The sequence below is a fragment of the Vespa velutina genome, chromosome 9 (assembly GCF_912470025.1).
Source record: "Vespa velutina chromosome 9, iVesVel2.1, whole genome shotgun sequence".
Classification (NCBI taxonomy): Eukaryota; Metazoa; Arthropoda; class Insecta; order Hymenoptera; family Vespidae; genus Vespa; species Vespa velutina.
In genome coordinates this window covers 7,996,365-8,022,068 of record NC_062196.1, presented here as the reverse complement: position 1 = coordinate 8,022,068, position 25,704 = coordinate 7,996,365, and the positions used below count along the sequence as shown (strand labels likewise).

General features: G+C 35.5%; 5 protein-coding genes across 9 annotated transcripts in view; 2 read left to right on the top strand and 3 right to left on the bottom strand.

Moving 5' to 3' along the window:
- Positions 1-10,143, bottom strand: part of LOC124951627 (anosmin-1) — a 16,013-nt gene extending 5,870 nt beyond the window's left edge. Inside the window, exons 1-3 of one of the 4 annotated variants that reach the window (XM_047500325.1) lie at positions 9,724-10,143; positions 9,389-9,531; positions 5,605-5,729 (exon numbers count right to left, since the gene is read on the bottom strand). In XM_047500325.1, the coding sequence (XP_047356281.1) occupies positions 5,605-5,729; positions 9,389-9,491 (228 nt within the window). In that variant the 5' untranslated portion in view covers positions 9,492-9,531; positions 9,724-10,143. Of the gene's footprint in view, positions 1-5,604; positions 5,730-9,178; positions 9,226-9,388; positions 9,597-9,652 lie in introns of those variants that run through there. The other 3 variants (XM_047500326.1, XM_047500327.1, XM_047500328.1) reach the window with 3 other exon arrangements.
- Positions 1-21,490, top strand: part of LOC124951628 (odorant receptor 85f-like) — a 24,485-nt gene extending 2,995 nt beyond the window's left edge. The window contains exon 5 of the mRNA XM_047500331.1: positions 21,419-21,490. Within this exon, the coding sequence (XP_047356287.1) occupies positions 21,419-21,424 (6 nt within the window). The 3' untranslated portion in view covers positions 21,425-21,490. The remainder of the gene's footprint in view (positions 1-21,418) is intronic.
- Positions 10,391-18,809, bottom strand: LOC124951625 (thyrotropin-releasing hormone-degrading ectoenzyme-like). Of its 2 annotated transcripts, none has more exons than XM_047500316.1 (15): positions 17,943-18,809; positions 17,544-17,808; positions 17,009-17,350; positions 16,658-16,813; positions 16,149-16,457; positions 15,463-15,646; positions 14,919-15,332; positions 14,553-14,763; positions 14,104-14,357; positions 12,535-12,725; positions 12,283-12,453; positions 12,002-12,151; positions 11,790-11,868; positions 11,491-11,598; positions 10,391-11,184 (listed from the first exon to the last, which is right to left on the bottom strand). In XM_047500316.1, the coding sequence occupies exons 1-15, from the start codon at positions 17,965-17,967 to the stop codon at positions 11,098-11,100; spliced, it is 2,946 nt and encodes a 981-aa protein (XP_047356272.1). In that variant the 5' UTR covers positions 17,968-18,809; the 3' UTR covers positions 10,391-11,097. The 2 variants fall into 2 exon arrangements, with proteins under 2 accessions (XP_047356272.1, XP_047356271.1); XM_047500315.1 differs by having other exon boundaries at positions 11,993-12,151; positions 17,943-17,982.
- On the top strand, positions 21,086-25,030 carry LOC124951632 (homeobox protein Hox-A7). The gene is made up of 4 exons (XM_047500337.1): positions 21,086-21,758; positions 21,989-22,260; positions 23,974-24,143; positions 24,259-25,030. The coding sequence occupies exons 1-4, from the start codon at positions 21,499-21,501 to the stop codon at positions 24,346-24,348; spliced, it is 792 nt and encodes a 263-aa protein (XP_047356293.1). The 5' UTR covers positions 21,086-21,498; the 3' UTR covers positions 24,349-25,030.
- LOC124951633 (MKI67 FHA domain-interacting nucleolar phosphoprotein-like) lies at positions 24,323-25,704 on the bottom strand. The gene is made up of 4 exons (XM_047500338.1): positions 25,483-25,704; positions 25,183-25,389; positions 24,938-25,046; positions 24,323-24,861 (listed from the first exon to the last, which is right to left on the bottom strand). Exons 1-4 carry the CDS (start codon positions 25,618-25,620, stop codon positions 24,599-24,601), a joined length of 717 nt encoding a protein of 238 aa, XP_047356294.1. The 5' UTR covers positions 25,621-25,704; the 3' UTR covers positions 24,323-24,598.

The window sequence follows — 25,704 nt, the reverse complement described above, 5'->3', positions numbered from 1 at the left end:
GAGAGAACTAAAGATTCGACCCATTCGCTCGAACCAATCATCATCTTCAATTCTTTCTGTTTCGATTTGGATATAATTAAAAAAAAAAGAAAAAAGAGAAAAACCGTTGATTACCATTAATTTCACTTTCATAAAGTAAACACCAAAAAAGTCTTCCTTTTTAAAACTTTCATTTTATCTCTTACCTCTGATAATGTATTTGAACTTCGATAACTGATAAATCCTATGATACCTTGGTTAAAATGCATTGAGAAACATGAAACTTCGATTTCTGAATTTGCCAAAGTAATTTTTCTCAAATGGATCTCTGATTCTTGGCCGTATCATTGGCAGATGCAAGGACAGTTGAATGTCGGAAAACTAGCTTTTTCCTTTACGATCAATGACTCGGAATGGTTCGACGTAGTCGGTGGGAAAAGATTTATGTTAGAGATATGTAAGTCTTCCTAGGAGGAAGAAATTAGAGAAAGGAAGGAATAAAAGAAAGAAAGGAGGAAAGGATGAAGGAAGGAAGGAAGGAATAGAAGAGGAAAAGAGATATATAGCTTTTCGATTCCTTTTATCCATCTCGTTCTCTCTCTTTCTCTCTTTCTCTCTCTTTCCCTTTATCTAGATCGGATCCTCGAAGGAAATCCAGAAACGTTTTCAGCGTTAGTAGTTCCGAACACCGAGGGTATTCGCTCGGACTGTCCTGGCTGTCGCAGAAGAGGCATATATCATTCGAACGGTCGAAGAAACTGGTTCGCTTACTTATTGGCCTACTTTTTACGAGCAATGTAGAGAGGCGAACGTGTGCTTGCCTCGGCATCGGTGATCGCCCTACGGGGGCCGTTGACCAGCTAATGAGAGAACTTCACTACAAAGATATCAGAAGAGATATCGATTGATCAACATTGTTATTATCGTAAAATTTTATTTTAGTCTAACTTAACCTACTATTCCGATTTTATTCTCTTTTCTCTCTTTCTCTTTTCTTTTTAATCTTTCTCTCTCTCTCTCTCTCTCTCTCTCTCTCTCTCTCTCTCTTTATTAAGCCATTGATTTCTTTCCTATCTAGATTCTCTTCTAGAATTTCTATTCTTTTTTTCTTTTAAATATATATATATATATATATATATATATATATATATATATTTCGGCGCATAGTTGATCGATAAAGGATTTTAAACGTTCATCGATCATCATTCGTTTTCTTCTCAGGCGAGCTATTAGTTGCAGCTAGTTGACTAAAGTCAAGTTTAGTCGAGTCGTATCGCCACGCCTCGTCACGCGTCGCTTCGTGACTTGTAACAGGTAATTGTGAAAGTTGCGTAAAGCGCGGAAGCTTCTCTTATTTAATGATACCAATGGGAATATCTCGAATCGTATCGTCGGCATAATCTTCTCATCTTTATAGTTCGAAACTTTCCTCGAACCGTTGCCAAGCGAAACGGTGAACGCAAAATAAAGGACATAATTCAAAAGATTCGAACTCGAGAGAGAGAGAGAGAGAGAGAGAGAGAGAGAGAGAGAGAGAGACGGACGAGGGACTCCGAAAGAAAATAAATATAAGAAATACACACAGCGAGAATCGAATCGACGAAATCGATTGGAGCAAAAGAGAGAGAGAGAGAGAGAGAGAGAGAGAGAGAGAGAGAGAGAGAGAGAGAAAGAATTCAACCATCAGCGAGGTCTCGCATTATGCTCGAAAAGACTGGCACACGATGGTTCATGACCTTCGATTTCTCGACAGGAGAGGAGCGTAAAAGAAGAAGAGAAAGAAACAGGAAAGAAGAAGGAGAAGGTGGTGGCGGTGGTGGTGGTGTTGCTCCTGGTGATGGGATTGGGAAGGCAATGTGGAAGAGAAGAAGATGATGAATAAGAAGAAAACTACAAGGAAGAAAAAGAGAAGAAAGCGCAAAGTTAACGAAGTCGACCGCAAAGGAACGCCGACGAAACGCAGCGATATTGTAAACTGAAATTGTAATCCTCCCGCGATTCGTACTTGAATTAAGCCCAAGAAGGTCCTATCACGACTTTATTCTTGCAACTTCGTTCGAAGACCGGACTTGTTCCTTTCTCTCTCTCTCTCTGACTTTCTTTTCCCCAACTCCGTTCTTTCTTCATCATCTTCTGCATCAATTCAGAATCACGATCGGGTTGAGAAGAAAAGAAGGAAGCTTTTATCACCGTTCCCATTCGTGTTTCGATGACGACCGATCGTGGCGCCATTAACGAGGTAGATCGGCAGAAATCTCAATCTTTGCTTCTCTTCTTCTCTCTCTCTTTCTTTCTCTCTTTCTCTCTCTCTTTCTCTGTTTCTCTTTTTCTCCGCCTCCCTCTCTCTCTCTCTCTCTCTTTCTCTCTTTCTCTGTCTCTGTCTCTCTCTCTCTCTCTGTTTCTCTCTCTCTCTCTCTCTCTCTTTCTCTCTCTCCTTATAAAAGGATTCGTCGCGCGAAGATAGCCTGTAATTTCCAAGAGGGTAAATTAATGAAGTTTGTGTCCGAGAAACTTCTGGACCGCCCTCGTTGGCCCGAAGCAACATTGTTAACGAAATTGTATGGTGATTCATGCCGGGTCAATTTTTTACCTGTCGCGGAAATGAATAACTTTCAAGCGGAGAAGTAACCGTCCTCTTTCTTTTTCTTTCTCTCTACCTCTCTCTCCCTTTTCTTCCTCTCTCTACCTTTTCTCAGGTCAACATGAACTCTCCGATGCAATCAAAGGAAAGAAGATATTAAAGGTAGCCTTATGGTAACCATAAAGTTGCACAGCAACTTTTGATTGAGAGATGAGCAATCTTCGATCATCGGTTATCTCTTCTTCTTCTTCTTATTCTTCTCCTCCTCCTCCTCCTCCTCTTCCTTCTCCTCCTTCTTCTTCTTCTTTTTCTTCTTTTTCCAACCAAATCGTAACCAACGATTCCGTTTAACGAACTCTTTGAATTAACTAGCAAGATACATCGAACAAATATCCATTAAAGGTTGTATGTAAATTGGAGATAAGATTCACCAACAACTTTACGACAAAAGAAAGAGCGATAGTGATGTATAAGCAAAAGAGAAAGAAAACATTTCATCTCTTAAGGATGACGAAGCAATACGGTCAACAAGGAGACGTTCAGCTTGCTACTTTGAAGTCTTTGCACCGAGAAGCAAACACGTTTTCCAATTCCGACAGCGGCCAATCATAAACATTGCGAAGTTCATTCGTGACACATACGGATGTTCATAATTCAACGAGCCGAGAAATGAAGTCCGATTTTGACACATGCTCGTGATCGATTGAGGCGAAGTACCACGTAGATTTAACTTTTCGATAACGGTTACATACGATGTTGCTTTGCAACATTCGAAGAGAAGTTACCCTTCGAGATTCCATCGACATTGTGAAACGAAACAAAAGAAGAAGGAGAAGAAGAAGAAGAAGAAGAAGAAGAAGAAACAAAGAAGAAGAATAAGAAGAAAAAAGAAATTCATAGTTAGATCGATGGATCCTCTACTTTTTCGAGGAAGTGAAACTTTAATCGAATTAAATATATTTCTTATCCAAGGACAAATTATATTTATATGAAATCATTCATAATATTTAATCCATTTAGCGATTAGATCATCGTCTTGTAAATGAAATTTTTACGTCATACGAATTTATTTTATTTTACGTCATACGATAAATAATCCTCTTTACGAATAATCGCAAAGGATTTGAGGATGTCCGGCCGGTGTATTTCGCGAGTTTTCCAAAGAGCAAACGGTATACGATCTAATGTCACCGTTAAGATTGATCGTCGGTGCAACAGGGATAAGAACCTGTTTTCGATAATGTCGGAAGATACGTTTCTAGTCCGCCTATAGAGAGACAGAGAGAAAAAGAAAGAGAGAGAGAGAGAGAGAGAGAGAGAGAGAGAGAGAGAGAGAGAGAGAGAGGAAAGAGCAAGAACGAGAGAGGAAAGAGAAAAAAGATAACAAAAAGAAATGAGTAGAGGGAGTCACAACATTGGAACTCGCGTTACGCGTTGCCGGTATAAGCTTTTATAGGCTATTACTTCGGAGACTTTATTGCCACCCGCCAGTCAAAGCTTCAGGGCTATCTCCTCCACCTTTGTCATAGTCCTCTATACCGGTACAACCGATTGCCTGAATCATTGCAAACGTTATGCAGCCAAGAGAGAAAAGAGAGAGAGAGAGAGAGAGAGAGAGAGAGAGAAAGTATTAGCAATAAAGGAACTCATTGGAATCACCCAAACGTAAGTCATATCTGTATGTAACCGAGAACTCAAAAACTATAACACGATGATGATTCTCTCATCAAAGTTTAAAATAACATTTGTCATTGGACAAAACTTTCGAATACGTTTTCGATAATCGATAATCGGAATCAACTTTGGACAATAATTTCAAAGTTCAGCGGAGGTTTAACGTTAAAAGGTAGGAAGGAAAGGGAAAGAAAAAAATTTATAAAAAAGGAGAGAGAGAGAGAGAGAGAGAGAGAGAGAGAGACTAATGCATCGATATTAAATATTAATGAACAGTCACATCCATAATGAAACGTGGAACGATTTGTAAGCACGTAACTTGGATTTATCGCGGAAATGAGGAGATATGCGAGTGAGTTAATCGTTTGTCGAGGAAATAAGAAGAAAAATAAAAAAGGAAGATAGGTGAAGGGGGGGGGGGAGGGGAAAAGAACAAGAAAAGGAGGACAAAAAGCGGAAAAAAGTTCGAAGAAGAAAAGAAAAGAGAGGGAGGATGAAGAGGAAGAGGAGGAGGAGGGAGGAGGAGGGAGGAGGAGGAGGAGAGAGGATAAGAGGTAGAAACACGAGATGGAAGGACAAGATCCAAGTTCCCAGGAAACCACGCTTACGTATAAACGGTTTGCTTGCATCGCGTTTATTTGCGAGGATCGAGGAATCTCTTTCTCCGGCACTTTCGCCCTCGAAATCGCGTGGATCCTTCGGCTCGATTAGCATTTTCGAAGTTCCACCTCTTGCCGCGAGCGAACCCCATAAATCGTCGAGCGTGACGATGATTCAAGTGGACGCGGATTCAGGGACATTCGCATAATTAATTAGATGCGGACGAAAGTGCACAAAGCCTCGAACGCCGAATGATTCATGCTTGCTTCTGCTTGAGTTTAAGCAGCAACGATGTCGTGGTTCGCGCACGATATATATATATATATAGACGCGTATACTCATGTGAAAGCGCACGAGCGCACAGATACACGCACACACACACACACACACATATATACATACATACATACATACATACATACATGTACACGTAAGTACGCGCATGCGAAGAGAGAAAACCGACTGGTCCGGTGATTTTATCACGATATAAATTTTAAATCGTTCCGCGCTTCGAACAAAGTACTACACTTGCGTTATACTCTTCTTTGCGTTAGCCGCGCCTTTACTCAGCCTCAGGATTGGCCATTTTTGCACACTCGCTCGATCGTTTCGTTGAAGAAGAAATTGATCGACAAAGAAATCGATCGAAGGAAATTTAACGCTCTTCTTCCTCTTTCTATCTCTCTCTCTTCCTCTTTCTCTCTACCTATCTGTCTATCTACCTATATATAAACATATATTGTTCTCTCTCGAATCTGATTAAATTTTACCTCGTCCGGATGATTATCCCCGCAGCGTGCGTCGCATCTGGCGACTCTGATCGAGTCGTACTCCTCGACATACTTTGTCCACGAGGCGAAACATCCTGGCAATAACAACCACCATGGCCACCACTCTGTGAAGGAACAAATGAAGAAAAAAAAGAAAAGAAAGGGATCTGTTTTGTCTATTCATAAAACAAAATATATTATATCACGATACATATATTTAACATATTTATACGTATAACAAAGAGAGAGAGAGAAAGAGAGAAAGAAATAAAATAGATAAAGAAAGGATAGAAACACATGAAGAGGGACGGAAAATTTTCAATAAATCTCCGTAATTCACATATATAGACGAGAGTATACAGAAAGTAGTAACGTAAACGATTGTAGTATACTATGTTTATGTATTGAGATATGACCGAGTTACCATTTCACGCCTCATTAAAGGGATTTAATGGATCTCACACGCGCACGCGCGCGCGCGCGTATACACGCAAAAGAAAAAAAGAGAAATAGAGAGAAAGAGAGAGAGAGAGAGAGAGAGAGAGAGAGAGAACAACCGGCTTAATCGTTCGTTTTATAGATATATACCAAACCGGAGAAATTAACGAATCCGTTAAAAAGCTAGTACTTTATGTACATGAGTGTTACACCTATATAATACGTACAATGTTTCTGGAATTTCTGATACCTCAGTGAAAAATCCTTGAGGATAGGACGTAGAGGTACTTAACGTTTTAACATAAGGATTCCTAGAAAGAGAAACGCATCGGATGAATCTCATAATGGAAGAGACCTTTAATACCCGTTCTTTCTCTCTCTCTCTCTCTCTCTCTCTCTCTCTCTCTCTCTCTCTCTCTCACTGTCTCTCTCTTTACTTCGAGAGCTAACCGATCCAAGAAGTTCTCTGGCTATCATTACGATCTTAACGTTTTACGTTAAAAGCGAAAAAGCAGGCGCGACCTTCTTATTCGTCGGACTCTCGATAGGAATTCCGAAGGAGGAGTAGTAGTCGAGAAGAAGACTTCCTTCGCTTTCTTCGGGAACTCAGGGACCACGGTATCTCGATCGCGATCGTCCGCATAAATCGTATTTTGCTAAATCGAAGAACAATCTTCTTCTCTTTGGATTCGAAGCGGGCTCTCTCTCTTTCTCTCTCTTTCTCTATCTATCTCTTTCTCTCTGTCCTTCCTTCTTTCTTTCCTTTTATCTATCTCTCTCCGTTTCGCGTACGAGCGCTTCTTTCACCGGCGTTCGAAAGTAAAAAAGACGAATTCCTAAACAAGTTAAGTGGCGATCGAAGGTACCCAAGTCGTGGTACCGGCTTACAAGCTGCTAAGCCTCTTCTTCGACGAAGCGCCATCGTGGAAGATGCAATAGGAATGTGGAAAACTTTACTATACTCTTTCTTTTATTGTCTATCCTATCTATCCTATCTATATATCTATCTATCCATCTTCATATATATATATATATATATATATATATATATATATATATATATGAATATATATATATATCCTTCCTTTTTCGTTCATTTAGAATTTTAAAATAACCACAAGAGTTTTCAACATTGATAGTTTATCTTCTTCTTTTTTTATTAACGAACGTCTATCGTCGATCGTAGATTTTTCTCCTTAAAGGAAAAAGAAAAAAAAAAAAAGAAAGAAAAAAAGTACGAAGGAAAAGAAAGAGAAAAGTACACTTCGAAGATTTCATTGAACATCGATCGGATCGACCCTTTTAGTCTTGACCTTGTCGAGCAACAAGTTACGATATTTCCATTCTATACGAATCCGAGCAAATTCTCGAAATGGCACTGATCCGATCGTGCTGCTGAATCTTTCTATTTAATTCTTCCTCATTCTCTCTTTCTTTCTTTCTTTCTTTCTTTTTCGTTTTTTTCTTTATTTGATCGTGTCTCAATAAACTTTTTCACGATCGAACTTTTCTATTTCGTTCTTTTTTGTTTTAGCTTTTACCACCTCGTCGTCACGCCTTCGATACGACGAAACTTTCATTTGATTAATTTCACGTGGGAATATCGAAATGTCACGATTGCGATATGTTGTTTACATCGTTGTACGTTCACGTAATTAACAGTACCGACCGAGGGAACCAACCGAACGAACTTATGATCGTACGAACGTACAAATGAACGAACGAACGAACGAACGAACGATTAAAAATGTCTTCTTGAGAAAAAGCACACGCCTTATGATCGGTTCGACTTCTAAGATTTCATATGCGTTTGCGAGTATAAGAGAAATATGAAACTCTAATGCAGTCGAAACATCGAATTGTTTTGCATTGCCACACGTCGTAAAAGAGAAAGGGGATAAAGAAAGAAAAAGAGAGAGAGAGAGAGAGAAAGTGTGCGTGTATATGTGTGAGAGAGAGAGAGAGAGAGAGAGAGAGAGAGAGAGAGAAAGCTTTTGAAACTTTATTCCGTTTATCTCTAGAAATGACAAAAATAGATTGATCGATTGAACGATTAATCGATTGATCGATCGATTGATCGAAAAAAGTTTGATCTTTGATAAAAAAGATTTTTTTGAATTGAAATGGAAAAACGAGATCGATCGACGTTTCAGAAATAAGTTGGTTGTTTTCTTTTCTTTTTCTTTTTTTTTTTTTTTTTGTTCTTTTTTTCCCCGTTTAATGTCAAGAAATATGCGCGAAGAACGTTAGAAAGTTTGAATAGATCATAGGGCAATCTTATATAGATGTTTAACTGCCGGTCGAGATGATGAGTACAACCTTTCTTTTACACCTTCCGTCTCGATCGTATCTGTCTATATTAGCGATTCTTAATCAACCTAACTCGTACAATTTTCACCGTATAAACGATGATTTCCTATTTTCTAATTCATCATCCTCGTTTTATTTATTTAAAATTTCTTTCTACTTCCATATTTCTACATTTATTATTTATAAAAATATTTTTTTATAAATTCAAAGGTTCAACAATATCTAGGATCGATTAACATTTGATAAATGATAATTCAAACGCGAAAGATATGACAACAAATTATATATATATATATATATATATATATATATATATATATATATATATATATATATATATGTATATATACATAAACGAGATCGTTAGAAATCTGTCCCTTATTATCCTGAACGATATTCGACCGCTTTACAGGAAGGATTTTATCGAAAGCGATGACTCATATACCTGTTTTCTTAATGCCAGTTCGACTTTATTCACAAAACTAATCCCTGCGATACCTCGAGAGGAACGTTCTCTCGGTCCTGCTCGATCGACTGTTAAATCCTAAATCTTTTTTCGAGGGCACTCGCGAAGGTAATATATACTATGGTTGTCCTTGATCGATGATACGCGAGTTAGAATCCAAAAGTGTAATTTCTTTGTCCAACGGAGATAATTTGGATTATTCAAAATTCTATGAGTTTCTTAATGAAAAAGGAAAGAGAAGAGAGAGAGAGGGAGAGAGAGAGAGAGAGAGAGAGAGAAGAGGAAAAAAGAAAAAAGAAAAAAGAAAAAAGATGCACAACGAATAAAAGATTCTCACTTCAAATCGAACGAATTACTCACACTTGTGTGACGTGGACGCAACACCCCCTCCCTCCCACACCACCCGTCTAAAAAAACAAAGGTTAAAATCATTCTGAAAAGAGAAAGAAAAAGAGAAAAGAACAAACGAGGTGAGAGACACGTGGTGGTGAGAGAATAAGGGGAACTCGGTAAAAATTAGGGCTGGAGCTTCGCTCGTATCTCCTACCCCTCGGTCTATAACATACGTACTTTTAAGGGTGGTGGTAGTAGGTGGTGGCCGCCAGCCGTTGCTGCCTTCGATGCTGCTAGAGCCCGAGTTGCGTTTGGACGTTGGCCTACCGGGTGGAAGCATCGAGCCGCTTGCCAAAGGGACCTTCGCCGTCAGCTGAAGTCTAATGAAGATGATAGACGTCCTCGATAATATTGTTGGACGTTCAAAAAATGATCCTTTTTATCACTGATAACGAGAACGACAATCGAAAACGAAGAAGAACGTTCTCCTCATAAACGAACATTCAAAGAGAGAAAACGAAACGCAGCGGTTACGATCGAGACGAGGCCGTTCGAACTGGGATCGAGCTTACTTTCCTGACCGGGCCGATCCTGCTGCTGCTATTGCTGGTGGTGGTGCTGGTGCTGCTGGTGCTGCTGCTGTTGGTGCTGCTGCTGCTGCTGCTGCTGGTGCTGGTGCTGCTGGTGCTGCTGCTGCTCTTGCCTGCCGCTTGCCTCCCCCAGCACTTCTCCTACTCTAACTCCGGCCCACACCATTCGTTTCCACCACCCTTCTACCACCCATCGCAATGACCGAATCATTAAGTTCAGGAAGGGTCCTACCTTCGTTAAGGAATCTCTGCGCTTTCTGATCTCTCGATTTCTTTCTTTATCCTATACCCGACTCCATATCTTTCTTATTATACTTTTCATTTTATTCCTATATCTTCTATCAACGACAATTAGAGACAATTAGACTCTTTTTTTTTTCTTTCTTTCTTTCTTTTTCTCTTCCTTCCTCTTCTTCTTACCTTCCTCTTCTTTCCTTCCTTCCTTCCTTCCTTCCTTCCTTCCTTCCTTCTTCCCTCTTCTCCTTCTTTCTATTCTTTTCTTTCTTTTATTATTATTACATTAGATATACAATTACATTTCACGCTTCTTTTCGATCATCAGATAACATACATACATATTTATAACATCCATATTATATCTAAACATCTTTTTATTAACACACGTAAACTTACGTAACTTTTTTACATCATTTCGAAGAGGAGGTGGGAGAGATGGCAGGAGGAAGAGGAGGAGGAGGAGGAGGAAAAGAAGGAAGAGAGACAATGATTCCGAGGTAATTTATTTCAACGAACCCATAGTCAACGGGTATTTCGAAAATGGTCAAGAGAAAAGGGCACAGGAGTAAGTTGAGCGATTTTTATCGACGGGGATCGTGGGGTCTCTTTGCAAAATTAACGAGAGAGAAAGGTTTTATCGTCGACGGTTTCGTGAATAGGTTTTCAGCGGTGAAGGAGAGGGAGAGGGAACGAGATGATGGTGGGAGAGAGAGAAAGAGAGAGAGAGAGAGAGAGAGAGAAAGAGAGAGAGAGAGAGAAACAGAAAGAGAGAGAGAGAAAGAGAAAGAGAAAGAGAGAGAGAGAAAGAGAGAGAAGGACAGGGGGAGAGCCGAGGGTCTATCTTCGAGTTCTTGGCAAATCCTACCTCGAGCCTGCCGCACAGGTACTGCAACCTGTGTGGCATGAGAACGGGGCCTCTCTTCCCACATAATGAACGACTTCGAAGAACGGTAGTGGCATTGACCTGAATCTATTAGGGTTTTGGTTTGGCGGTATTATAACTGGCCGTGAATCAATCCCTTACATAGGAACGTTCACTTCATGGCACAGACAAAAATTCAATTTGTTTTTCCAAAGTTTTGAATCCATTTGAAAATGATGGTACTTCATAGGTTAAAGTTAATCGTAAATATTTCTTCTTCCATTTTTCAGGCAATCCTTACTCTCGTTCATAGTATCTGCGATGATCCTTAATCGGTCGATCGTCTAAAGTTTGGAGAAAGTTCAATCATCGAGAGGATCCTTTCGAGTTTAATGCGATTCTTATGAAAGGCTCGAACTTCTTCTTCTTTTTATTTTTCTTTCTTTTTCTTCTCTTTCTCTCGAATACGAATAAATGAGATAGATAGATAGATAGAGAGAGAGAGAGAGAGAAAGATTCGTGCCGAAATGTTAACATATTAGGAATGCGTGGTTGAAAAAAGAAGAAAGAGAAAAAGCAAAAAAAGAAAATATTTAATAAAATAAAAGGAAAGAAAAGAAAAGAAAAAATTATGAGGAACAATCTCTCACCACGTTCTTGTGCCTTCGGTTCCAAGCGACGTTGAACTTGACGTCATTAATTATCGTCTCGATTAGTGTATCGTACTTACTGCCAGGAGAACCTTTGAAACGTGTTAGCTGAAAAAACGTATGTGTAACAGTGTGAATTATCGTGAAAGTTTAGCGTAGGTCTTAAATTAGACAAAGAGTATTGTATGTGTGTACTAAATATGTATCTAATGTATCTTTATCCTACTAATCTAAATTATACCATTACTAATACGATACCGTTTCGATATTAAGAACTATCTTTTATATAATTTACAAACCCATTTAACGTTCTCCTCTTGATCCATAGTAGTGGAGAAATCGTAAAAAATGTTAACCAATGGATCGTAATATTCGATACTGAAAAAATATCGAAGGGTCGTAAAGCAAAATGTTCATATTGTTGTAGTAATACGATATATTATTTTTCTATGCCCTTGCGTGTTATATCATGATAGATGTCGAGGATCTAGCGATCACTTACTTGCTATACCTTTTATCAACGTTTTCGAGTTGTTCTATAAAGGCCATCGTTAGATTAAGTGCACTCGGATTATTAGCGATAGCCATAAGCGTAACCTCGACATATTGATTTTCATTATTCTTCGAATTTTTATTTTCGAGTGAAATCGACGACAAATACCTATAAACATCGTTCGACAACTACTTATATTTCAATCGAATATATAAAGTGCTTCTATTAGTTCGACATTTTTTATTTCTATATAGATCTATATAATATAATATAATATAGAAATAGCTTATATATCTTACCGTTCGATCAAAGTTATATTTAGAGTACAACCAAGAGCATAAGCGAGGCTATATTTATCGTTTTCTTTTGCTTCGTGATATTTGGCCAATAACTTCGACCATTGTTCTTCCGAAGAAAATTTAGCGTACGTACAATAGGCCCACAAACGAAATTCCCTCGTTAGATCATCTCTAATAAATAAAAATGAAAATTTTAATAATTTATTATTACGAATGGTTCTCAATTAATAATAATCGATAATTATAATTTACGTTATCGAGGTATCGTTTTCCAATAATTCATCTACAAAATTCAGAACGGATTTTATGCAAGTTTTGTGTCCCATCGAGCATGCCCATTTTGTCATTTCGAAATTAAATGTACTCCAGCTATCGATGTCGATTTCAAACAAATTTTTTACCTTCGAAATGTATACGTCCTCGACTAATTTGCACGTTACAAACTGAAACACATTTATTCCAACTAAGTAAAAATTTTTTTATGCCAATTTAAAGCCTATTCTATTTTGGGTATTTTAATTGATAAAAAATAATCAAAAATAATTTTATAAAAAAAGAAAAAAAAGGAATAGAAAGACAGATGGATAGATAGATAGATAGATAGATTGATAGATTGATGGATTGATAGACAGATAGATAGAGAAGGAAAAGAACAAATCGAGTTAAAGATTCTTTCATGTCGTTTCTTTGGACGAGCGAAGGTATATAATCGAGGAGTCGAGTAGGATTCGATTTATGTAAATAAATTCTCGTTCTCTCGATGGGTAGAAATGAGACAAAACGAGAAAAGAAAAAAAAAAAAAAGAAGGAAACAAACGAAATAAAAAAGAAAAACAAGAACGAAAAAGGAAAGAAGAAAAGAGAAGCCAAAAAAAAAAAAAAAGAAAAGAAAAGAAAAGAAAAGAAAAAAGAAAGAAAGAAGAAAAAGGAAAGGAAGAAACGTAAACGGTTTTTCGATTTTTTTTTCCAATGATAGTTTCTCCGAAAAGAAAACTGTTGCGTAGCAAAGTGGTTAATTAAGCGTTCTCGAAGGTTCGTATTTCGGTGCAAATAATGATTGAGTCTTTCAAGGGCTAATTGAACGTCGAATCGTAATGACAGGCGGCGGACGATGATCGCTTGTATTCCTGTCGAAGGGATAATCACTTGTTTTATGATGCTATACTTAAGACTTAACTGCACATAATAGGCGACATAACGCAGAACAACGTGGTAAACGATTTAAGCCTTTAAGCCTGTTATCGGCTATCTTGCATATCTTATCGTAGGTAGTAGCGGCATAAATTAATAATAAAATGAGAGAAAGAGAGAGAGAGAGAGAGAGAGAGAGAGAAAACACGTTTGGCTCTTTTTCGATCGGAAGGAAGAAAGAGAGAGAGAGAGAGAGAGACGATGGTGGAGGATAGAGACGAGTAAAAGGCGTTCGTATAAACGTACTTGTTTTTTAAAGATATAAAGTAATAACAAGAGAGATTGAAATGACGTTCTCATATAGAGAGAGAGAGAGAGAAAAAAGAAGAAAAGAAAAAAAAAAGAAAAAGAAAAGAAAGAGAAAAATCAAAAATAAACAAAACTTTTTAGATGTTTCACATGAAAATATTTTGGCACATTGAAATTTCGTCAAAGTTGTTTAATAAAAAGTACGATATTATGTGTAGATATTTTATCTCTTTATTTATTTCTTTTCTTTTCTTTTCTTTTCTTTTTTTTTCTTTTATTCTTTTATTTTTTATTACTTTTTATTTTTCTTATTTTTTTTTCTTTTTTTCTTTTTTTAATCTTTCTCTTTAATAACAAAACGCGAATGAGAGTAGTAATTACCTCGAAAACTTGAGAATCCCATAGACGATATTCGATATATTTGAAGGCATCCTTAACTGACAACCACACTGTTTCCTCGGTATCAACGTTGAACTTAAGAAGAATCTTCCAGAGGAAAGCTTGATCGAGTAATCCTGCGTTGAACATAGCAAAGGCATCATTCAGGATCTGGAGCTTTGTCGTTTCGGGAAGGATATCGAATCGATTCGTTAAAAGTCTCCAATTTTCTACATCGTAATTCACTCGGTACAATCCTGTTAAAAGATATATAAAAAGAGAATATTGAAATGTACGGGCTCGTTAACGTTAAATATCTTTTCTCTCTCTCTCTCCCTCTCTCTCTCTCTCTCTCTCTCTCACTCTTTTATTTTTTTAATTATTATTATTTTTTCTTTTTTTTGTTTTTTTTTTTCGTCCTTATACGAGATTATACTATACTACATTGTGACCTGTTTGGTTGATATTAAAGAGAATCCATTGATTATTGAAAATTGCTTCACTCAAGCCAGTATCATTAATCACCATGCGTCTTTCAAGCATCCATGCCTTCGGCAACGTCCCATCGAATCGCTGATCACTTTCGATTGTCCACGTTAAAGGGATGGACCATAATTCCTCGCTCGTACCATGAGGGTTTAAAGCGTCCCTATAAAATCTCTCCTAAAAACAGCATCGATTTTTTATCGTTACTTTGATCTTTACAAAATTTTCTATACTCGACGGATAGAAAAAGAGTAATGGTAATATTTTTTTTCTTTTTATATATATATATATATATTTTTTTTTTTTTTTTATATATTTTTTTTTATTGAGACCTGCGTTAGTTCAACAAGACCGGTCTCGTTATTCCTTAGGACGTGAACGACCGGAAATCCTGCATGATCGGTCCAATTTTTCATAATATTTCTCATGGAGAATTCCATATGTGACCTCGACTTTATTTCCTCTTGAAATATATCCCAAAGATCTTCCTGATCGGCGGCACCGTGACGATAAATATTTATGTATCTTTTGATCGATGAAAAAAAAATCGACTCGCCGAGAAAATGAAATATCATATTGACGAGACAATTGCCCTTTAGATATGCCCTTGAATCGTATATATCTCGAAGTGATTTTTTCATACTTAAATTGAGATACAACGGGTATGCCTTTTCCTTCGCTTCTCTCTCAAACATTTTACGATATTGCCCCGCCATAATATACTCCATACTCCAAGACGATTCGATCTGAAAGTTGTAACCGCAATGGAAATTAAAGGAAATGAAAGAAAGAAAAAGAAAGAAAGAAAGAAAGAAAGAAATAAAAGGAATGGGAGAAAAAAAGAAATAAAATAATAACGAAAATGATCGTTCTCACCATGCTCAAAGCCTTAATACCGAAGAAAGAAGAAAAGCCTTCTTTTAGCCATACATCGGACCACCATTTTGGCGTCACCAAATTACCGAACCATTGATGTGCCACCGCGTGCGACGCTATAATCGCGGATCTTAGCTTGCTATCAAGATGTTGCTTTTTATTTCGCACGAGTATGTTGTTCTCCCTGCAATCAGAACGTCTTATATTATTATTTGACGTGCCAGACTCGACGTATTCGTTCTCTTCTTTATCATTTTCAACGACCATGAAAATATCTTTTAACTTAATAACTCTTTCGATCATTACTGAGAACAAGTATTAACGAGTATAAGATTTTACAAACTTGTTGATAAATTATATTGATCTTTATGAAAATTATATTGACAAAATCGACAATAGATAATATAAATGACTATTCTATTAAAAGAAAATCTTTGATAAACATTGAGAATTATTTTTATATCGAGTAATTATTTCGATCATATTTCTTTTTTTGTTTTTGTTTTTTTTTTTTCTTTTTTCCTTTTTTTTAGCTCAAAATTCAAGATGACGATTATCAATTTTTTGGATTCCATCGATTTTGTAACATCCTATAGATTATTCCCACGTATGTGTGTGTATATATATATACACACACGCGCGTGCGTACGCGTACACACATACATCATATATACTGGTGAATATACCGAAACGTAATGAGACCCCAATTTTCCATCGACGAATATGCCAAACTTGGTACCGCTATCATGTCGAGCTTGTCCAAGTCGTAATGGAATCCCGTTAAATTTTGCATGAGCCTGACTATCCGAGGTATTAAATTTCCAATATACATGGTATCATTTTGCACGTCTTTTCTGGCGAACACATTATGAAATGGCCGATCGGTAACGTTGATCTGATAACTTTGGAAGTCAGTCACCATGAAAGCTACCAAGTACGTCGACATTGGTAGGGTTTTATTGTAATGATCCCAAACATGACCTGATATATCGTGACTATGAAATCATAAGGATACGTATTACATATTAAATTTAATCAGTATCAATAACTATATATATATATATATATTTTTTTTTTGTTTAACAAACTTCCTATCTCTTTCTTTTTCTCTTTAAAAGAGAAAAAAGTTCTTCCTTGGGATTTTAAATTGATAAAGAATTACGGTAAATACATTAACGATTGAGTGCACACTTACTTTATCTCGGTGGCAATAAGTATTGAATTTGAATGAGTCCGCATGTCGATCTTTCGACTAATCGAGATTCGAAAAGGAGTCTTAATTGATGGTTCGTCGAAGCATGGAAAAGTTCTTCGAGCGAAATCAGGATAAAAATTCGATACGGCTATCCACCTGAAAATATATCGAAAAATCGACGAAAAAATTGTACGTCTTGCCATTTATTATCTTTATTTTATTTTATTTCTTATTTTTTTTTGTCTTCTTCTTATCTTAACTTCTTCTTCTTCTTCTTCTTCTTCTTCCAAGATATAAATTTTATTGTTTTTTTTTTTCTTTTAAGCTCTTTAAATAACTTGTCTTACTAACCTTGTAACATTAGATATCTTGTTTCTATATTTGCTACGAAACAATCCAATCGGTTCTTCGTTTAAATCAGCGGTATATCTAATGCTCAGCATGTAACTTTGATTTTTGATCAAAAGTTGTAAGAGAAAAATATCGAGAAATTCATCGTCCGAAATTAACTTGTAATTCTCGATAATGTACGATTTGTTTGCGGGACGAATGTTCGTGATTTTGACGTTCTTTATATTTAATTTACGAGAATGAAGCCGTATGTGTTTTGTCGGATGTTTGCAATAAAGTTGAATCTTGACGTCACCGATGATACTAAAATTGTTCTCTGCCAATAACGGAATTATTCGCAATCTGTAGAAATAATCAATGGCTTAATGATTCCAGGTGTGACTTTTCCTCGATTTATATAGACATCTACATATATATTTTCTTCGTTTCGTTTTATCATATTTCTTCCATCATATATATATATATATATATATATATATATATATATATATATATATTTAGCTATATAGACGCACATACACACACGCATACTTACGTATATTCCAATGGTATAACCTGACTAGGAAGTTGAAAGTGAGACTGTTTTCTCAAAGCAGAACGATACCTATTCGAATCAAAATGCTTACTTTCATTGTGATTAACCAGAATCGAATTAATGAACCAATATATAATAAGAGAAGCGATCACTGTGGAAACTATTGCCATTAGAATAAATCGAATTTTCAAATGATAACATCTTCGCGGTTCCTCGTTTGTTATCTGCTGTCTTGCATAAGCTTGGAACGTAACTTCCGCGATATCTACAAAAGTTTTCAAATTATTCCAAAAAGATATTGGGACAAACTTTTATAAGGAGAAAAAAAGATATGTAAAAGAGAGAGAAAGAGAGAGAGAGAGAGAGAGAGAGAGAGAGAAAAGAGAAGAAAGAAACTACCTGCTGGTCCCGTATGATTTGCCATAAGAAATCGTTGTCTTATAGATTCGTCTTTGAAAAATAAAGAGAAACAAAATCAGATTTCTAGTCTCAAGGATTATAACCAACGCAAGAGCAAACGACGACTGACCATTTCCGAAGTCAAGACGTCAAAGGTTTACGTCCAACCAGATGCTATGTCCAAAAATATCCGTACACTTGTAGACACCATATTACGTTTACCACCAGTTCGATATATACCGTTTCATTAAGGCTCATCGTTTATCTCTCTCTCCCTTTCTCTCTTTATCTTTCTTATTAATACAGAGAACAATATTTTCATTTTGATTTTCTTTTCTTTCATTAACGTGAAAAATATCACACGAATTCCATGATTTTAAATCGATGAAGAAACGCAAGTATTAAACTCCACGACTTAGACTTGAGTCACGAGAGACTGATTTAACTGATTTAACTACTGCACGGTCTACGGTAATGTCGAACGGTTAGATGATCGTGCTGGAATCGTGGGAGTCTAATCTATCTTTAATACGCTGTTCCGGCAACGTTCAAGGTACACTTCGCGATCGTAACGCTTTAAGCTCGCTAGTTAAGCTCTCGCTATACCATACAATTTCTTCGTCGTTAATGACAAAACCAGAGATATCTTTCTTTTGGATCTTAGACTACTACCACTGGCTATTACTACTACTAATACTCCTTTATTATCTCTTTATCGTGGGAATCTTTCGAGATCTACGATCGAATCTTTTTTTTTTTATCCAACGGACGACAGGTTTATCGAATGAAATCTATGACGGATTCAGTAACTTACCGTAGAAAATTGTCGGTGACATTTCTTTTTTTACAAGATTAAAACAAAAAAAAAAACAAAAAAAAAAGAACAAAAAAAAAAGAAATAAAGAATAAAATAAAAAAGAGAAACTAAAGAATCGTTGATCTCGTTGAATTTTCAAACGTGTTATACCTCATAAAAAAATAAAAAAATTTTTAATTATTAAAAATGCGATTGATAACGTTAATGACACGTTACGAGCACGGAATGGCGCGCTCTCTCACAAAAGATATTTGACCGCGATCGAAAGAGTCGAGTAAACAAGGACATTTCTTTAAAGTCCGATCCAGTCGTTTTCTGAACAGACTGCTTGGCACCGCCGACCAGAAAGGTATCTCGTATTTCAAGGAATTTCGTTTCCTGTAAATGGTAGAGGAAGAAGGACGAGAAATAAGAAGAAATACTTTTGAATGAGGATGGAGAAACGAAGAGGAGGTCCTCCTTTTTTTTTCCTTTTCTCTCTCTCTCTCTCTCTCTCTCTCTCGAACTTATGGCTCGGTGAAAATGAGAGAGAGAGAGAGAAAGAGAGAGAGAGAGAGAGAGAGAGAGAGAGAAAGAGAGCAGAAAGGAAACTAAACAATACTGATGACTAATGAGGGGGTATATGACCCTTGAAAAAGGACCTGACCCATTCTAACACCCAACCTACTTTTCTCCGATGTTTTCTTAGGTGGCTTACTCCCTTACGTTTTTTACTTTTTTTTTTTTTTTTTTTTTTTTTTTTTATCTTTTCTCTTTTTTCCTTCGTAAATTTTATTTACGGCCATGATCGTCGACGTATTAACGGCCAAGCGCAATCAATGAAATTTCTCCGATCGATCTATGAATGAAGATGCAAACGGGTTTTTTTTCTTCGCTTATCTCATTCATTTTATTTCCTTTCGATTGACGATCGAACTTTTTTCTCTTTTTTCTTTTTTTTCTTTTTATATTTGTTCTTTTTCTTTTTTTTTTCTCTTCTTCTTTCTTTCTTTCAGTTTCCATTCGAAAGTACACACAAAAGGGAAGGTCTAACCTCCGTTACGATTATTTTCGCAATATAAATTCTCGAAGAGAGAGGATGCGTCAAAAGCGTGTCAGACCTTTCTAATTTAATGCGACACGAGCATGCCTCTCGATCGGAAGTCATTCTCGCATTCCAAAAGGGCGGATCTTTCCGGGCATCCTCTTGCAAAAAGATATTAGGTCCTCCCTCCCTCCCCCTCCCCTCTCTCTCTCTCTCTCTCTTTCTTTGACTTGTCTTTTCGTGTTTTCTTTTCTTTTCTTTTTTTTTTTCGAATAAGTAAATATAACTATATGTATCATAGTTTTATTATAAAAAAAAGGGAAGAAAATAAGAGGAAAGAAACAGAAAGGAGACGTGAACGAATAATCGATATGAGATCAAAAAAAAAAAAAAAAAAGGAAAAAAAAGGAAAAAGAAAATAAGAAAGTAAAAAAATTATAACGTATACAATACATATATTACTTCGTAAAAATATTCATGTATTCCTATAGACGAGAAATGAACGAGGGATCGCGCTAAACTTCTATATCTCTTTACGAGAGTACCTGATCGATAATATTCAAAATATATATAACGAGACGTGAAAGGGTCATTTAATAAAGCTTATCGTATTTAATTATATAGTATTTGACATAAGAAATATATAATTATTACGTACTTACCGCTGCTATATCTTTCTTCCTCTCTCTCTCTCTCTCTCTCTCTCTCTCTCTCTCTCTTTCATTCTCTCACTCGCTCTTTCTCTGTCTTCCTTCCAATATGCAGAAAACGCAGTAAAACTCATGAACATCGTATACGATAACCTTGATCAATTAATATTCGACATAAACGACGTTTTATTTTATAATCAATTTCTATGATTGCAATTAAAAGATCTTTCAATAAATTGAAAACTTATTTCGTTGGACAAAATATCATGACGATTATTCGTATAATTAAATGTAAATCTCGGAAAAAGTTAGTCGCGTTTTCTCATATTTTCTAAACACGCTCGTATTTCTAGACAGAGAAAAAGAGAGAAAAAGAAAAAAAAAAAAAGAAAGAAAGAAAGGAAGCAGAAGAGGGGAAAGAGAGAAAAAGAAGGAGGGAAAAAAAAAGAAAAATAAAAGATGAAAATCTTTTCGACCCGCCCATCATCTTCTTTCGCGAGATTTCGACCAGTTAATATTCTCTATGTACTATAAGACTTAACGATGATTGGTCCATTCCGAAAGAACCGTAACGAATATGTTCCAGCATCTTTCCAGCCCTCCTCCCACATGCAACGCGTTTCTCATATCTCGCCTACGTCCACCCTAGCCTTCTTCTCCTTGCCTTAACGTTTTGCTCTCAAGATACTCAACTACGAATGCGTTTCTTTGACATTTCCAAGTTGCTTCTAAGACAATACGCACGACGACTCTAATCCAAGCGCGTTAATTAATATCTTTATTTATTCGTTCGTTTATTAATTTTATTATCAGGAAAAAAGAAAAAAAATACGAGCTTCTTATACATATATATACATATATATATATATATATATATATATATGTTCGTAAAAAGTGAAATCGTGAGGAATATTATTCGTTTTTGTCTTTTTTTCCCTTTTTTCTTCTTCTTTTTTTTTTTTTTTTTTCTTATTTTTGTTCGAAGAGATAATCACGAAAGGATAAAGAATAAAAGGAAAAAAAAAAAATAGAAAGGATCTTCTTCCATCTTTACGATCCTTAAAGATGGAATCCTGGACGGACAATGTTAATTCGAATCAACGCTTATCGGATGAGATTTTCGAATCTTCTTACTTCGATCGAGAAAACTTACGGCTTGGAACAAATTGCGAAACGTTCTGGAATCACAAGTACTGGAACAGATCTTCCAGTTCCTCGAGCATTGTTAGCACCTCAAGAGAAATGGGTCAACTTCTTGCTCCGTATAATGCCACTGGCAGTTACTCACAGAACACGGATGCCAGTCAGAATTATCGTCTTTACAGGTATATACAGTTTAAAAGACATTTCTATATAGAAATAGATTATATCCAATCGATTATTATTATCATTATTATATTTTTCTATTATTGATTTTTTCTTTCTTTTTTTATTTTATATATATTTATAGGATTTATATAAAATGTTATATAATATTCTATAAAGAGATTAAAAATGAACGATTAGAATGGACGTGTCAAATCGGAATGTTTGACATTTAATATTTTCTCCGAAGGTGGGGTCAATATTATCAACGAAGTGATCGAGACGACTCTATGGCTGATCCCTCTCGAGATTTTTTTGGCGAGAAACACACCGACAGTCAAGTGACTACCACGGCCACGGTCATTCGTACGGGTGAAATTTTACACTTTCAAAGTAATTTACAAAATAACCTTGTCGACTCTGAACGACGAGACACAAAGTTTCAAACTTGGCCGACGGCTCAATCTCAACTCGATCTTCCTAACTTTTCTTGCGACGAAGAACCTTCTTCGGTTGATCACGGTAAGTTTATACATATATATATATATATATATTTGAATGAGAGTCTCTCATTTTTTTACAAGAGAAAAAAAAAATAATTGTTTCAAATTTGAACCTTATAAAAGTAGGAATACGTACTAATCAAATGATCGATTAAATAGATCAATAAAGAGTCAAAATCGTTTATTTTCTTTCGTCGATCTTTCTTAGAAGGAAGAAGAAACAAGTTCTCGATTGAAGGAACATAAAAGCGAGAGATTTTTACGAGGAGCTTTCGCATTCCAACGACATTTGCTTGTTGATAATCCGTTTGCATTAACCGCGTTTATAGCTTCGCCGTCGCCGATGCGGCTGTAACAGACCCAGTATAGCCTAAATATTTATGAGCAAGTTATATCAGCATCGGTACTCATTAACCCGCATGATCTTACGTAAGAAACGTACCTAATTGTCGGCCCTTTATTTCGACTTTACTACCACGTAATCGCGATCATTCGTATGCATAGAAATGGTTATACATTTTGTGGTTTACTAATGTAAAAGAAAAGATTCAGATGATAATCAAAAAATATAGAAATTTCAATAAAAATTTCTCTTTAAAGATAAACTGTATTTACTTCGATCAAATTTAAACTTTAAATGTGATCGTTTTTCATAATACTAACGTGTAACCCAAAGAAATAAGTTAAATTTATAATAAATGTGAAATACATAGAAAATTTAATGAGAATTATCGAAGCAATAAATTAGAATCACGTTCGTTTTATTTCATTCGGTTAAAAAGAGCTTGACAATGTTGACCTAAATATATATCGTTTGGTCTTATCAATGACGTAATTAATCATAAATGTTATTGAAGGAATGATCGTAAATTTGATATATTTTCATTGTCTTTTAGAAATCGAATTACGCGTTTCGTTGACTTTCAAAAGTTCTCGTTCTCGTACTCGTCATCAACGAATTTCAACGATTTACGTCAGACGATAATTAAAGTAGTCGGGCATAGAGACAAAAAGGAGCATAAGAAAAAAAGATGAAGAAAAAAAAGATCTAAAGATCCTTCGTCATGCTAACACACCGGAATTCTAAGCGGCGATTTAGATATTTCTCTAGACTCCGACGCGATTCAATTAACTTTCACGTTTTAGAAGCGGCATCAACATCGCACAAGGGTTTATCAGTCGGCACGGCGCACTACTCGTGCAATGACGCATCGAATATGCGGCTATTTTCATCATCACGCGGCATAAGACGACAAAAAGGTCGGCCCGCGGTAAAATTCTCTTGTAGTTCCGCGAAGTGGCAAGAAAATCGCTCGCTTTAAGGAATGACTCGATCCTACTTGACCATTCAGATTTATATATATATATAAATCTTAGTATATATATATATATATATATACACACACATTCTTTTTTTGCAAGAAAAAAAAACCTTGTATTTCTTAATATTACAGTCAAGTTTATTAAAATATTATATGATAGAATTTTCAATCCATACTTGCGATATACTTCTGTTTCTTCTTCCTTACTTCCTTTTTCTTTATTTCTTTTTTTTTCGAATCGGCAAGCAAACAAGCAAGCAAGTTGGTTCTTCCTTTTATATCATATACTAATAAAGTTAATCTCTACATTTAAGATATTTCACATTGTGCAATAAATATAATCTGACAAATGTTACTTTTAATTATTAGATTATTAATCTGTCTATTAATTTTTTTTTTTTTTATCGTAGAAAAGATAAGAAAATTAAATAACAATACAGTCGATAAACCGCGCAAAGAAAGGACAGCCTTTACGAAGCAACAGGTCCGTCATTTGGAATGCGAATTTGCGCACAGCAATTATCTGACGCGTTTGCGCCGATACGAGATCGCTGTTGCATTGGATTTAACCGAACGTCAAGTAAGAATTATACTCGATAATGAATATTTCTTCTTAGATATTTCATATGCTAACATATAAAAAAAAAAAAAGAACAAAAAAAAATTTACTGATACAACTCTGTCTATTTTTATAGGTCAAAGTATGGTTTCAAAATAGACGCATGAAGTGGAAGAGAACTAAAGGAAATACAACCAATCTACGAGAACGAAATGCTGTATCTTAATACACTTGATATTCGAACATAAACGTAAATGTATGTACATAATAGTTAATATTAATTATTTACTCGTACTATGTTATGTAAAATCCTTTCAAAATTTGTACATTATTTAGAACAAATCGTTCATTGACGCAATTTAAATATTTTGATTATCAACTTGTTCCACTGGTGGAACAAAAAAAAAAAAAAAAGAAAAAAGAAAGAAAGAAAAAACGCTTAATAAAAATCACATTAACGAGTTAGAATATTTATTTTATTTCGTTTCTTTCGCTTGCTCGTCAGGAAGAACGATCGAATTGAATTTCAAATTAATACCATTCTCTTTTAATTTCTCCTCCAATTTTGTCAGATTTCTTAAACTCTTTTTTGTATATAGCTTGTGCTTATCGTCACTTATAATAGAATTTCTAATAATCGTTATCTTTCTTCTATTTATTACTTTTGGATACCTCGTCTTCGTCCAACTTTTTCCAACGAAGAATCCTATGTGCTGTTTCTCTGGTGGTATATACGTGGCTACAAATTGTCATATAAAATATAATAATCTTAAACTTTAATTTGTTTTAAATCAATATAATACTGAATATAATACCTTTCAATAATCTACCGCACATTAAATAATTATTCATCGTTTCGGCTGCTATCTTAGCAACATCAGGATATTGAAATTCGACGTAACCATAACCTCGACTAATTCCAGTCTACAATGAATTAGGAAGAACATAATTAACATAATTGTTTAAAATATATATATATATATATATATATATATATATATATATATATATCATCATGATAATAAAAGGAATGTAAAATGTATGTATAAAAAGTCTGTACCTTGCTAGATCTTACAAGCCTAACTTTGGTAACTCTACCAAATTGTGAAAAATAATCTTTCATTTGATCCTCAAAGAATCCATGTGGTATATGACCAAGATATATAAGTCCCCTACTCGACTTAAATTCCCATTTCTTTTTCGCAGCTTTCACAGTAAAAGATTCTTTCAGATTATCTTTTTTTGATCTGTCTTCAATCTGTTTCTTCTATAACAGCACGTAAAATTATGAATATATTTACAATTGATATTAAAGAAATTATTTGAAAACATAATTCTGTATAAACACGTGACACCTAACCTCAAATACTTCTTTAACATTTTTCACAGCTTTCCGTAGAGTCGATTCTCCTGAATTTCTTGTTGCTTTTGTTTTATTCCTCACAGCTTTCTTAAGTGCTTTATCTCTTAAAGTGTTTGTTTTATTTTTTACTTTCATTTTGATAAATAATAATACACGTAGATCTTATAATATCACTGTGCAACAAGCAACGAGCGACTTCGCCTTCGAGACGAAACTAGA

What these genes read in the sequence shown, in the direction of transcription:
- LOC124951625 (XM_047500315.1), bottom strand. Translation starts at nt 17,967, where the DNA reads ATGGCAAATCATACGGGACCAGCAG. An exon ending in GAAAACGATACCTCGATAAC is followed by an intron (nt 12,454 to 12,534) that starts GTAAATTATAAT and finishes TTTATTTATTAG; the next exon opens with AGATGATCTAACGAGGGAAT. An exon ending in ACCGAAGGCACAAGAACGTG is followed by an intron (nt 11,185 to 11,490) that starts GTGAGAGATTGT and finishes TCCAAACTTTAG; the next exon opens with ACGATCGACCGATTAAGGAT.
- LOC124951633 (XM_047500338.1), bottom strand. Translation starts at nt 25,620, where the DNA reads ATGAAAGTAAAAAATAAAACAAACACTTTAAGAGATAAAGCACTTAAG. An exon ending in ATGTTAAAGAAGTATTTGAG is followed by an intron (nt 25,390 to 25,482) that starts GTTAGGTGTCAC and finishes GTGCTGTTATAG; the next exon opens with AAGAAACAGATTGAAGACAG. An exon ending in GGCTTGTAAGATCTAGCAAG is followed by an intron (nt 25,047 to 25,182) that starts GTACAGACTTTT and finishes AATTCATTGTAG; the next exon opens with ACTGGAATTAGTCGAGGTTA.
- LOC124951632 (XM_047500337.1), top strand. Translation starts at nt 21,499, where the DNA reads ATGGAATCCTGGACGGACAATGTTAATTCGAATCAACGCTTATCGGAT. An exon ending in CAGAATTATCGTCTTTACAG is followed by an intron (nt 21,759 to 21,988) that starts GTATATACAGTT and finishes TTTTCTCCGAAG; the next exon opens with GTGGGGTCAATATTATCAAC. An exon ending in ACCTTCTTCGGTTGATCACG is followed by an intron (nt 22,261 to 23,973) that starts GTAAGTTTATAC and finishes TTTTTATCGTAG; the next exon opens with AAAAGATAAGAAAATTAAAT.